Source organism: Punica granatum, chromosome 7 (assembly GCF_007655135.1).
Source record: "Punica granatum isolate Tunisia-2019 chromosome 7, ASM765513v2, whole genome shotgun sequence".
NCBI classification, from domain to species: domain Eukaryota; kingdom Viridiplantae; phylum Streptophyta; class Magnoliopsida; order Myrtales; family Lythraceae; genus Punica; species Punica granatum.
In genome coordinates, this window is record NC_045133.1 from 23,141,058 (window position 1) to 23,154,943 (window position 13,886).

The 13,886-nt window shown below is 36.8% G+C and overlaps 2 protein-coding genes across 2 annotated transcripts; one reads left to right on the forward strand and one right to left on the reverse strand.

Annotated features, from left to right (window-relative positions):
- The first annotated feature begins 8,022 nt into the window (after positions 1-8,022).
- On the forward strand, positions 8,023-10,545 carry LOC116214768. The gene is made up of 2 exons (XM_031550226.1): positions 8,023-9,148; positions 9,847-10,545. Exons 1-2 carry the CDS (start codon positions 8,209-8,211, stop codon positions 10,356-10,358), a joined length of 1,452 nt encoding a protein of 483 aa, XP_031406086.1. The 5' UTR covers positions 8,023-8,208; the 3' UTR covers positions 10,359-10,545.
- Positions 10,546-10,823: 278 nt separating this feature from the next.
- Positions 10,824-12,904, reverse strand: LOC116214769 (SUMO-conjugating enzyme SCE1). Its single transcript, XM_031550227.1, has 5 exons — positions 12,722-12,904; positions 12,505-12,588; positions 11,431-11,583; positions 11,223-11,336; positions 10,824-11,114 (listed from the first exon to the last, which is right to left on the reverse strand). Exons 1-5 carry the CDS (start codon positions 12,788-12,790, stop codon positions 11,052-11,054), a joined length of 483 nt encoding a protein of 160 aa, XP_031406087.1. The 5' UTR covers positions 12,791-12,904; the 3' UTR covers positions 10,824-11,051.
- Positions 12,905-13,886: the final 982 nt, after the last annotated feature.

The window sequence follows — 13,886 nt, forward strand, 5'->3', positions numbered from 1 at the left end:
TTAGTATATCCTTGGGGAATTATGATAGACACCTTTTCTCAACTACCTCCACCTAGAGATCGATTCATGATAATATATGATATACATACATCTATACATACACGTATTTTAAACAAGCAAAACCTCTATAGGATATATTTGTGAATGTGTAAAGAATGATTTTTAATCACACTAATAATTGATGGCACTCTCTACCTTGTTATCTCTACCATATATTATGATGTGCCTATGTCACAATATATCAAAAGCCACACCATCCTATCATTTTCTAGGGTTCATGTACCTTATTATAAGTCGATATCAAGTAGGAAGAAATTTAAAGAAAGACTCCTACTACTAACTAATGAAAATAATTAAACACTTGTCTAAAGATTATATATGCTGTATATTGCAGCTGATTGATGCATCCAAGCTTTCTTCTGAGATGAAATGGGATTGCGAAGGAGGAATTTAATATAGAATTGAACAAAACGCAAAATCAGTTCTATTTAATTAGTGCAACTGGTTCGATGCATGCACTCTATTTGAACAAGCTTTATTTGCATAGTAAGGATGTAAAATCTGCAGAAAACACATCGTGATGAGGATTAAACTAATATCGAAATAAGAATTAGTTTAATATTTAAGCGGAAGACACCTTGTGAAGTTAAAAAAGAAAAAAATTAATTTAGACCAACTTATTCCCTCTACTAGCAACACAGTTGGCATAATCTTTAGCTTACCATTCGAGTCAACTCAAGGGGGAACATATCCTCATCTTTTGCTTAGCCTTAACAAGAAGAAGATATCCTAATATTAAGCGACATTAGCCCTTTCTATAACAAAAAAGGTGATACCACCAAGATGGTAGCCCAGTTGGTAATGGACTTCATCTTCCAAAGGGGAGGTCAAAAGGTCGAAACTCGACTTAAATATGAAGGCGCTTGCGTTAGTAGACCATTGTCCTCTACCTTATGGGAGCTGCTCTGGTCCACTGTGCACTTTGGTGGGATAATGATGACCTAAGTAGACTATGTCTCACTGAGCCATTTACCCATTCAGACAAATGGAACATTCCATGGCGGCTATGGAGCCCCTTTGGTCTTTAGTGGGGGGTTGTTACGCTGGTCTCCCCCTCTCAGCCTTTTATTTATCAAAAAAAACAAAAAACAAAAAGGCGATATTATTTTTCCGAAAATAAATTTAAATTGATTGATTTTAATTGGAAAAATACCTGCGTTATTGATAAAAAGAAAAAAAGGAAAGAGCAATATACTTTTATTTTGTCTTATTTATGATTAATCTAATTTCAAACTTTCTTCTTCTTTTTTTTTTTTTCTGGTAGAATTTCAAAATATTTAAAATTGCTTATGCCTTGATACATAGGTTCCTTAAATTAGCATTCTCTTATGAAGAAATATAGGGGTTCAAATTCAAGAAATAAAGAAAAAGCATTTTTTGCCATTTGACCTTATCGAAAAGATGCATTCCCCCTCCCCCCCACCAACCTTCTAAGTTTTTTTTTTTTTCAGTCCCCACCTCAGCTTTGCACCTGAAATAAGAACGTTATCAACTGCGAATAGAATTTATTTTGTTGACTATATTCGAAATCCCAGCATCCTATAGCTTCCTATTTATTTATTTGTTAAAAGGGCATAAACATAAAATAAAAGCATTTAAATTTTTTTTACTCACGATAACCGCCTATTTCCACTTCATATGAAAGGAAATGTAAGAAAATGCACTTCGTATTCACCATATAAGTATGTCGTATAAATGCAAATTAAGTTATTTACGACCGTGCAGTGCCTATTTGATTGGCACAATCGACATATAACAATAATCTATACATACTTTTTAGGGTGGAGAAGCGACAACAATAAAATGGACAGATATTCACATCATCGAACGAAAGAGGCACCGACCGATCAATGGTGTATCTAAACAACACAACTAGCTAGCAATGCAATTGTTGGACAAGAAATAGCCCTAAATGTTGGAACAAACAATAAAAGATTCACGTCTCTGTACCGTTTAAATTAATGGCTATTTAGCTCAAAATTCCCCCAACTAACTGGACACGCAGTGCAGTCTCCATTTGTTCTCGCGGGCCGGCCGGTGCCATCAAAGTGCCGCAACTGTGCCCTCCCCAAATCCAAATGTCAGACAGACAACTAGACAATCGGTGAAAACGATAGCCCCTTCCGCGTCCTGCAAAACCCCCCGGATTTCTAGAAGAATTGCCTTCATCGACTTAATTGTATCATAACACAATTTGTATTATAATCCCTCTGTAATCCACCTCTCCATAACCCGCAATTCGAACAAGCACTTAAAGTTAGATATGTGATTTTTATGAGGTGAGGTGTAATTAGCAAATTGCGATATCATCAAATATAATATATAAAAGTTAGAAATGGCCTATAAGATGCTATTTATTTTAAAACTCTCAACTCGTAGTTAATTGCCTTTGGGACTTCTCGAAGAATTCAATTCGCAATAGTGAGATTCGTGTATTTGAGTTTTTATTTATTCTGATTAAATGAATTTTAGCCATAATTTATTTGTATTATATTCAGCAAATTCTGAATATATGTTTATATTATTTGTATATATTGGTATATAATAAGGGTTAATTACCTAAAACAACACATGAACTTTGCACTTTTTTTCTTCTAAATATATCATGATCTCTGGAGAGTAGCACATAAATGCATGAACTTTTCATTTTTAAAATATATATATATAACGACTTTTGAAAAATAGCATAAAAATGCACGACCTTTAGGTTTAGTTGAGCATCTAACACGACGTCAATTATTCCGTCAAATTGTAACGACAACAGCTAATGTGGAGCTAACGATGTTACGTGGCATAACATGATCGGATGAGTAGACCCTATATGTTTTTATGTAATTAAAACACAATTAAAAAAATTAAAATTATTAGAAGAAAAGAAAGGGGATTCAACTTAATAACGGAAAGGGGGAGGGGGCCGACCGCGATGGCTACGCCGGTGGTTACCATCTCCCAATTGGGGTCGCCGGCTGTAGTAGGGCCCCAATTATGTGGGTGATGACCGTAATCGGGGCACCATCGCTTGAATCGAATGAGCCCCAAAATTGGTGGCTTTTTCATTTCGACAATGGGGGCCTTGATTGCATCCCCCGCAACCTAGAATCATCTCATTTCTTAAAAAAAAAAAATTCTTTCCCTTTAATTTTTTTTAATTTAGAAATATTTTTAATTAAATAAAAATATGTGGGACCCACTCGTCCAATCATGTTGTGTCACGAGACGTAGTTAGTTGTTACCCTTATATTTGACGAATAATTGATGTTGTACAAAAATAGTAGCTAAACCTGAAGGTCGTATCTTTATATACTATTTTTTAAAGATCGTGATATATATAGAAAAAAAAAAGAGCAAATGTCGTGCACTTATGTACTACTCTCAAAAGGTCGTGTTATATTTAGGAAAAAATACAAATATTGTGCATTTCTATGATATTTTATAAATGTCGCGCTATATTAGAAAAAATTATAAATATTGTACTTTTTTTGAGTAATTAACCCATATAATAATACGTCTTTTTGAAAAATTGAAAGTCTTCTTGATATTTTATAATAATTTGTTAAAATACCACATATTTTTCAAATATAATGCACTAAATATCTCATCAATAGATGATATGAAATATATTTTATATATTCTGTTTATTTTACTTTTTCTTACTCCTTTATTCTTACAACATATATCTCTAACGTTGATTTACTCTATATGTTCCCCGCATTTTTATAAGACTAGAGTAAGTATTTATATGTCAGTTCTTGCTCATAATTGATAGTGATATATCTACTCGATATAGATTTCTTTTATTTCAGTTTATTCATATTATACGTGTTGATTAAATATACTTGATTATAAAAAAAAAATTGATAAATTGTTACTGTGCAATATATGACCTTGTGTCAACTAATTTGATAGAATTTTCATGCGGTGCAGAATCCAGTACCTGCCAAACGCTTTGTAATAAAAAACGACGGTCGAGCGAGAAATAATGGAAAGATAGGTCGATGACATTTCGTAATCGCAATAAAAAAACATAAATATTAATTTATATGTGGTGATGACTCTCTCTCTCTCTCTCTCAGATGAGAAACAGCATAATTATAATCAACCAACCAACGCGTACTTTAATGAGGACGAACTGTTGGTTCGTTCGTGCCAAAAAGCAATGAACGCTACCGATTATTAACAATAATAAGGATGCACGACAGTGAACCTAATTAATATAAGAAAAAGAGGCAAATATGCTCCATTCCCGTCACATCTTATGTTGATAAAATTGAGTAATTTTGAATGAAATTATCATTGTGAACCAGGAAGATGGACGTTGGGACCATGTAGCACCCCGGGACTTGACGGCATTAAAAGAATCTTTGACCTTGTACTTGGGGTTGCAAAATGCAGTTAAATCTACTCCTCATTAAATAATTTTCTCATGATCCACGCCTTCGATTGTTCTGAGAATTATCTTAAACCAAGTAAATATATGAAACGGTGAGATGGTTTCAGTTTATTTAATTGTTGATAATGTTTGACTCGGCAGCAGCCTGCAGCATTTCTAGATGCAAAATCGTAAACCAGAAAAGATATTTGTTGTTCTTTTCTTTTTTCTGTTTTAATTTTCAAGATATATAGAATTGACTTGTTGTATAATTTTATTATCAATTCATTCATTCACAAACGTGCGCCCTCCCTTGCTTTCCATACGTGCTAAAAAGTCTTTGGTTTGAAGGATCAACATATATTTTTTGGTGAATTTTGAAGGCCGAACGTGACTTTCTCGCGAGGGGACTAACAAAGCCTTTTGCCACAACATTGAAACTAGTTCAATTATATTCATATATATGATTGAGTTCATGAGCGGTTGGAGATTGCTAGAAAGGTAGATGTATTCTGCTCGTACGACAACTTGTTCTTGTTGCCAACCTCTGGTAATTGATCTCTGAAGACACGAAAATATCCTAATATGATCATCAGTGATTCCAATAGACACTTTTTATTATTTTTCTTTTCATAAAATGTGAATTTGTAACGCATTAAATTATATAATTGGCTAAAAAATAACCATCATTTGCGGATTATAACAAAGTAAGGTTAGAGGAACATAGCTGTAAGTAATCCTAGAGCTTATAAATTTCTTTTCATATGTATGGGTTTATTATTCTTAGTCTTGTGTTTTTCTGAATAAAATGCTAGGTCGGGTTATTAGTCCGCTATGGTTGCCACAACTAAGAGAACCAAACCGCCACGGAATATACCTTTCGCCATAACTCGCTGAGACTTTAACCCAACTTGATCACCGCAACTTAGTGAATTAAGTCCAAGGCCCACTCGATTAAGCATTATGGGCTGACCACCGCATCCCATAATATATCCACATAGTGACGAGCTTTACATTCTTGATGAGATTCGAACTCATAATATTCAAATAGAGCGTTTGATACTTAATCACTAGACCACCGTACTGGTGAATTATTATTCTTAAGCATTACATAATAGAAACATGCAACTTATATGTTCGGAAACTTTGGAATGACCGAAAGACACCTCTCGTATTGACATTCAGCAAAAAGACATCTCTCGAATTGATCGGAGGGTACAAAAAGTCATGACAAGACCTATCGAAAAAGGGCAATATAATGATCAATCGTGCCATGTCTTTGGAATTGCTACCTTTACTTTGAATGCACATTCCTATAAAGGCTTGACTTTGATTTGATCAATTATATGAAGAGTTAGCCCCACATAAAGAAAAATTTTACATTATCTCGCCACAACACATGGAAAAAAAGAAGAAGAATGAATTAGATTGCAATTAACAAAAAAATAAATACTAATTACTTGAATCATTATCATAATTTTGATAATACATAATTGCCATAATTATTCTTAATGAAAGTAATCTCATTTATCAAAAGCAGGTATAGTATAGCACCCTTGTTAACCTAGAGGTCGGAGATTCAATCGGAGGTTCGATACCTAATAGACTACCTATATCCCTTTATTAATTATTTAAAATTTTTCTTTAATTGTATTAGGCTTTTGGCCACATTCGTCATTGTATTAGGCTTTGAGCCATGTTTATAACTAGAAAGTAATCTCACTTATTATTCCTCATCACATCAGAGAGTTTGACTAAGTTCAAGCAATTCGATATTTGTTTCTCTTAAATAAGATCACGAATTCTAGTCTTGTGAATTGAGGAATTCCACGATGAGAGAGTTTTGCCGACTTTAATCGAGCTGGATTAGTCGGTACACATTAGACTTTCGCATACTAAAGTAGACCAAAGAAAAAAAAACTATTGGAGAGAATCAAGAATAGGGATTGATATGATCTAAGAGATTATGATGAATCTTTTATATTTATGGGATGTTAATTATTATGTAATAATATATTTCTATATTGGTTGTAATAATGATATATAAAGAAGAACAATCTCAACACAATTATGTATGAGTTTTGTACCAATTATCTATATCCTTTATGGTATCAGAGCGTGACGATCTTGATACTGACTGAGACTTTCGTAAGTACATTATTTGCTGGCTCATCCGGCTTTAACTGGGCATGCCCGGCAAACTCAATTTTGCGCAACACTCCATTTTCGTTTTACCTCAATTCTCTGAGGGCAACCAAGGCTCTTTCGATATCTGAATTCTCTAAAACCTCATTGATTCAACAACAAGCTCTTGTGCTTCTTTCTTCCTTCTCCCCCTTACGCATGCATATTATAGAACCTCTACTATTTTTCACTCACTCCCGGTGGTCTTAATCCTCTTTCAGAGTCATCCTCTCCTTCCAAGCCACTCTCTCATTCTATGGCCGTCTTTGCCAACTATATCGGTAAACTAATCAGTCTGGCCCTCTCTATGTCAGGACCTAATCTTCTATTCTATCTCCTCTCCTGAGTTAAGTTGTGTTATACTCCTCATTAATCTCTCACTATGAACAAAGTTCCTTTCTATTCTTCTTGTGGGCCACTCCCCGCTGCTACTCCTGAGATATAGTCATGATCTTATCATCTTGAGCTTCCTCTCAATAGTATCCCTTCTCATATTTCTTTCAACATCTCTTTCAAGCCACAATGATTCGGCCCATACCGAACAAGTTTCGGTCACATTTTCAGCGTTTCTATTTTAAGGACCGTTTCACTTACGAGGGAGTAATGCAAGTCATCACTTTAGCATGTTTGATTCCTACTGATCTAGCATTTTGATATCATCAATCTCTCTTCATAGCATGTTTCATGGGACAAATTCAAGCTCAACGTCCGACGTCTCCCCGTTGTGTTTGTGGGGGAGTATTGGAGAGAATCAAGAATATTGATTGATATGATCTAGGAGATTATGAAGAATTTTTTATATTTATGGGATGTTAATTATTATGTTTCTATATTAGTTGTAATCATGATCTATAAATAAATAAGAACAATCTCCACACAATTATGTGTGTAAATTTTGTATCAATCTTCTATATCCTTTATAAGGTTGTGTTTGGTTTTAAAGTTGAGTCGAGTTGAATTTTAATTTTAATTGGTTTGTAATAATTGTATTATTGAATTATGAGAAAAAAATGTGAAAAAATAATGAATATTTGATAGAAAGTAATGATTATATCATTGAATTGTGCAAAAAATAATGAATAGTTGACAAAAAATAATGATTGTGTTATTGAATTGTGAAAAAAGTAATGAATAATAGATAAAATTTAATATTAAAAAATTGAATGGTTAAAAAATTTAAAGAAAAAAGTAAAATTAATAATTGTTTTGTTGAATTGAAGATAAGTGCAGTTAAAATGAAATAGGGTTGAATATAGTAAAAAAAATTTCTTTAACCAAACAGGCCTAAGAGATTGGGTTTTATAACCAATTAGCTCGAGTTTTTGAATTAGAGATGAGCTTAATCATTTATAGGCTTTGTAGGTATTTTTACAAATACAAAAACAAAAACAAAAATTTGCAACGACATTGCTTTTGCTGCCTTTCTTGAACCAGTCCATTTTCATAAGTTTCAGTCCACGCCTGCCCCTCTCTTTAATGGAAGTCCTACAGACTCCATGATCTTTCTGACCGAAGATTTCCTCCAACCTGAATTAATCCCAATTGACAAGCAGCTTCACCGGAATCATTGATCGTCGAATAGGCGAAATTTGGAGATGCCGGAATGGATGCAATTAGCCCTCGCCGTGTTCTTCATCCTTGGCCTCGCGGCCGGCCTCGTGCTGTTCATATGGCGGTGCTGGTGCTGGAAGTACCGGCCGAAGCCGGACCAGTTCGTCACGAGGGACACCGCTAGAGTTGGGGCTGATCATCGCTGGTCCCTCCGGGCCGGCATCGCGAAACTCCATCAGACGAGCACCCTCCACCAGGACAGCCGGAGGCGGCTGGGTAACTATGCTTTCCGAGGGTCCTATGGAGGGGGAAGGCGGCCGGGGCCGCCGTTCTTCAGCTGGGCCGACCACCCATCCCTTGTCACCGACGCGGTCGAGAATGGGTGGTCGGGGTTCGCCTTTGCGACCCATGCCCTGGCGCAGCAGCCCTCTCGAGCGTCCCTACTGGGGCTGTGCGGGGCCGGGGATGTCGGCCGGGACCCGGAGCCTGATATCAGCTGGGAAGTCTGTCAGGGGTCGGCCGACTTCGTACAGAAAATCCGGCTGAATCCCAGCTTCAGAAGGATAAACTCGGCCTCCACCGCCGGCAATAATCATAATCATCTGCCCTTCTCTGCTCTGTCAGTGATCAAAACCTCTCTGCCATTGCCGGGTCCTCCCCTGGGCAATTCGTCTTTCCCTCAGGAAGCCTACTTTGAGATCACGATTGTCGGTTTCGCCGGTCATCACGAGTCGATCGGGCGAGTCAAGGAAGGGGAAAGGACGAAGCTGATCCAGGAGAGCTTCAACTTGAGGTCCAATTCAGAATCTTTGGTCCACATTAGTAAGGCTGAGGAGTTTAAGCTCACCGTGAGAGATGACGGCAAAAATGAGACCGTGGCGGCTTCGATCGGGCTCACGGCGGGCGGCGCTCTCCCGCTCAAACTCCCTGGCAGCTACCCCGGTTCGATTGGGTTCAATTCCACCGGTTCAGTTTATCTCGATGGTAAGTTAAAAATTTTGATTATTTCAGTTTTCTTTTTTTCTTAAAGCTTATGCCTTTCAATTATGAGGAAACTCTTAATGCTTGTATTATTGTTTTTATTTTATAGAAATAATTATAAGATAGTTTTCTTTTTGGCCTCAAATAAGATGCCAAGTTGAAACAAGATGGTTTCATCCAGTTGCTAATCTTGCATCTTAGTAATAGTCAAAAAGTTTATATCAAAAGTTGTGGCTTATGAGCCACGTCGTGCCATGTCATGCTCGGTTACATGTTTTTATTTGTTCAAATTATCTTACTATCAGGATGCAATAGTCGTTTTTACCGGTAAAGTTAGACCATCGTGTCGCATTGTGCGATAATATCTCTTGAGACATTAAATTGGGTTCACCTCATTTATTATGTTGATCACACAGGGTTGGTTGATAATGCGTAGTGGTCGCCAATAACTCATTAATTTCTTGCCTCGGAGGAATTTTCAACATTGGTTAAAGGTCAAATTTGTAGAAAGGCCCGCATCATGAAATATTATCACTAACCTAACCTATGTATTAGTCAATTTTAAGTTTGACCAATTACATTTTGGCTATCTCAATCTCAATGAAAAATAAAATTTATAAAATATGAAAAGTATTACAATGGGTAATTCCTGTGTCATTAGATGAACGGTTCCTGAAAAGACTGCTTTCCCCTTCTTGCAGGAATCAAGCTTGCGTTTGAATCCAAAAAGGCGGAGTGGGGGATGGGGCCGAACAAGGTCATAGGCTGCGGGTTCAACCCGAGGCAGAAGAAGGTGTTCTTCACAGTGGGGTCGGACCTGATGCACGTGATCCACTGCAAGCCAGAGGAGTTCGGGGCGCCGCTCTACCCTACCCTCGCTGCAAACTCCGACATCACGGTCCTGGTGAACTTGGGGCAGTGCCCTTTCGAGTACTCCCCTGCAAATGCCCACAGGACTTCTAACCCATGCTTCATCGGGCCAGTGGTGAACTCTTCTGCAGCTGCTTTGGGCTACGACGACAGCAGGGAGCTGTTCTCGATGGGGAGGATAGACTCACAGTGGCTCAACGGGTTCATAAACAGAGGAAGCTATAATCATAACAACAACAACAATAATAATAACAACAGGGGCGTGGAGTTTGAAGAAGAGTCCGAGGCCGATCTGTTCGAGATTGTCTTGGACAGCAGCAGCGGAAGGTCTCCAGTGTCATAGCAGCAAACAGCAACACAGGATCCAATTGAAGGTTGACTCTGAAAATTTGACATTTTTGGGCACATTCCTTTTTCTTTTTTAAATTTTATTTCTTCCCCACATTTGTTCAATTTATGACGAACTTTCTTGATCTTTTGTATATATTGTTTATACAACGTGTACATACTTCTTTTGGTCTATATTCTCATATTGTATTCTTTTCTTGGACATAAATCATTTAAGACCTGCAAGATTTAAAGTACAGACATGAATCTCTTGATTTCTGGCCAAATAAGCAGAATTTTGCGAGGTGTCTTTACATCATTATTAATTAAAGAGGATTAGAGCATATATTAGCTGTCCAAATATTGTTCTTTGTTATCACAATTTCACCCAAAACATATACACGCACAACAACTACTTCGATTTTTTGGCTAAAAAGAAAAATATAACCCGAATAAAGTTTAAAATGGTTGTAGGGAGAGGAGACTGTAATTTTCTCGAGCTGAAAAACTTAGCCAATTCAAGCTTTTCACAGTTCCTTTCATTGTCTGTCAATAAGCTGCATATATTGGATAACCGTTCATTAAAGCCTAGCTACTTTCATGGTCACGAAAGACATGAAAGTTCCCCGACTAATTAGAAAAAGAAGGCAGTGCATCTACCATGAAATTCCCAGCTAAGAGATGTCAATAAAACGCTTGCCCTACATATCTAAACAAGAGGCGGATATTGCTTGGCTTGTTGCTTCACCCTTCTCTTGTACTCCACTGGATCCTGCACATTGAGGGAAGCTTCGATAGTAAGTCTAACGTCTCATGTGGACACATAGCTGGAAAACAAAATGAATATCTATATTCCGAAAATATGTAGAATTTTACTAACCTGAATGAAGAGTTGATACCCATCAGTTTGTGCAGGATCAGCAGGATTTGGCTGATCCAGCAGATCCTGAATCCCCACCAGGATCTGCTTCACTGTTATAGCGGGTCTCCAGCCCTTCAGAATAGAAATAGAACGGTTAAGAATTGCTGGCAAAGAAAATGATCCAATAGTCTGTTGAGCCCAGTGAGCGACAGAAACATCAACTTACACTATCCTCATTGAGGATCGACAGACACACAGTACCAGATGGGTAGACATTAGGGTGGAAGAACCCTTGAGGAAACTTGCACTTCGGAGGCTTGCTCGGGTAATCCTCAGTGAAGTGGAGGGTAAGTGGAAAGTACCCACCTTCCCAGTCCGTCTGCAAGAGTAGAAATGGCATCATAAGTTCTTGATTCACAAACCTGTCGATAGTCAGACTCATAATACCACCAGTGGCCCTCGTTCAGATAAGTCACATATTTACCCAGAAAGGAAAAAAAGGGATTGCCAAGCCCAATAGTTCTCAATCCCATCAAAATAATCTAGAAGATGAAGAAGGAAGAAAAGATGAGAGTTAACAGTACATGTTCCCTGAATAAATCATGTTTGTAGAATAAATTACCCTCCAATCCATAAATAGTATAGGCTATAGGAGGAACTTGAAAACCGACTATTAAGCTAACCCAGCTTTAGGCAAACTTCTGTAAAAACAGGCAATCTGTCGTTTTAGAATCCAACCCTAAAGCAGCTAGTGCATGACCATTGATCAACCAGGTCAAGTGCATATGATTTTCAACTAAAACCGTGCTGGACTACTTATATCGATGTTTTACATTGGGAGTCTCAACTGAAATCAAACAAACTGATTTTTAGTTTGCACATCCATTGTTCTCCCACTTCTCTCAAATCATGAACAAGCAACCACTTGAAACAGGTACAATGATCCACGATCTCCGAGATTTCGATTCTAGCTCTACTGGTTAAACAATCAAGCTTCACATTCTTATAAACAACAAAATAAAGCACATGCAGCCCAATAGAAGACCATTCGATCATTTACTCTCCAGGAACAACGGGTAGAACTTTACCAACAAGTTTAATTAAGCGTGACAGATCAGGTCAACATGAGCTGAAAGGCCACAGCCAGGCTGAGGCCCGTCAATGGCCAAAGTCAAGCACCCACAAGCATCTAAAAGCTCCAGAATTACAACAACCCAGCAGCAGAATCAAAAGGCCACAGCACTACAAATTAGAATCAAGAGAAGGGAACCATGCGGATTGATGGATAGAGAGGACTAACCCCAGCCTTCCCGGGAATGATGCAATGCCAAACCATCAAATTGACAGACCCATCAGCGACAGTCTCCGGCTTGGCCACGAAGCCCTAGTGTTCAATCAAAATCAAAATCAAAATCGTCAACGAGCAATCAAGAAGGGGGGGAAAGGAATTGAATTGACTCCACCGGAACATGCAACCAGTGGCGGAGGAGAAGGAGTAGGAGGAGGTGGGTACGGACGTGGGGGTGGTTCTTGCGCCATGATTTCCGCTCCTCAGTGAGGCGGCCGCGCGCTATGCCTCCCGACATGTCCCTCTCTCTCTCAGCTCAGCTCCGATTCAGCCTCAGCCGCCCCTCTGTCTCTCTCTCTCTCTCCCAGTGCTCTACGACTCTTTGGTCTTCTCATTTTGGTCTTCCGCTTTTAATTGGGATCTATATATATATATATATATATATATATATATAAGATGATAAGGATAAGAAAATAAAATCAATAAGCATAATAGAAGATTACGATCTTGTTTATTTGTTATATTTTTGGGGCAAAATCTTGTTTAGTTGTTTGGAAAATCCTAATATCCTACCTTCATATCTGTCTCATTAGCAGATTTAATTTATTACAATAATGTTAGAATCGATGAAGAACATTGACTGGTGAGTGAGTTAGTCTACAATACATATCCATTTCTATTATCTATTATTATTTATAAGTAAAGCGGAAGCAATTTATCTTCTAAGCAAATAAAATAAAATAAAGCGGAAGGATTTCAAGAATTCTCGCGGAGAATACAATACAAGCGGAAGCATTTTGAGAATCCTTACGAAGAATGCGATAAATTTTCATACTCTCATGACTTTTTTAGTTTTTATAATATAAAATTAAAATTTTTTAATTTGAAAAAGAATTTAAACCATACATTACTTAACTATGAAGCAAGTAAGTAAAAATAATGATAATAATATATATATATATATAATAACCTATTATATGATGCATGATAAATAATAATATATAATAATTAATAATTAAATAAATATTTACTTAACTATGAAATCACTAAATTTGAATTAATTATGTCACATTTATTTAATTATTACAAAAGTAAGTCTTACTTAACTCTAAAAAAAAGTACAAGGACATTTTAAATTGTCAATATTTCCAATTTCCCTTGTGCGCACGAGAATTTTACTAGTATATCGTATATTCAAATAAATTATGTAAATTGTGATTTTCTTGCTTTACAATGAGTATTTGAATTATAAATGAATTATTAGAATTTTTTTATAAGTTGTTTTTATATATTATATATGAATTTTAACTAAATATCTTATAAGATTTTCATGGGTGAACACATTAAATACTTGTTTGGATCGCGGGTTATAAATGATTAGGAAAGGTGAGTTG

What these genes read in the sequence shown, in the direction of transcription:
- LOC116214768 (XM_031550226.1), top strand. Translation starts at nt 8,209, where the DNA reads ATGCCGGAATGGATGCAATTAGCCCTCGCCGTGTTCTTCATCCTTGGC. An exon ending in CGGTTCAGTTTATCTCGATG is followed by an intron (nt 9,149 to 9,846) that starts GTAAGTTAAAAA and finishes CCCTTCTTGCAG; the next exon opens with GAATCAAGCTTGCGTTTGAA.
- LOC116214769 (XM_031550227.1), bottom strand. Translation starts at nt 12,790, where the DNA reads ATGTCGGGAGGCATAGCGCGCGGCCGCCTCACTGAGGAGCGGAAATCA. An exon ending in GGCGCAAGAACCACCCCCAC is followed by an intron (nt 12,589 to 12,721) that starts GTCCGTACCCAC and finishes ATTGAACACTAG; the next exon opens with GGCTTCGTGGCCAAGCCGGA. An exon ending in TCATTCCCGGGAAGGCTGGG is followed by an intron (nt 11,584 to 12,504) that starts GTTAGTCCTCTC and finishes CTACTCTTGCAG; the next exon opens with ACGGACTGGGAAGGTGGGTA.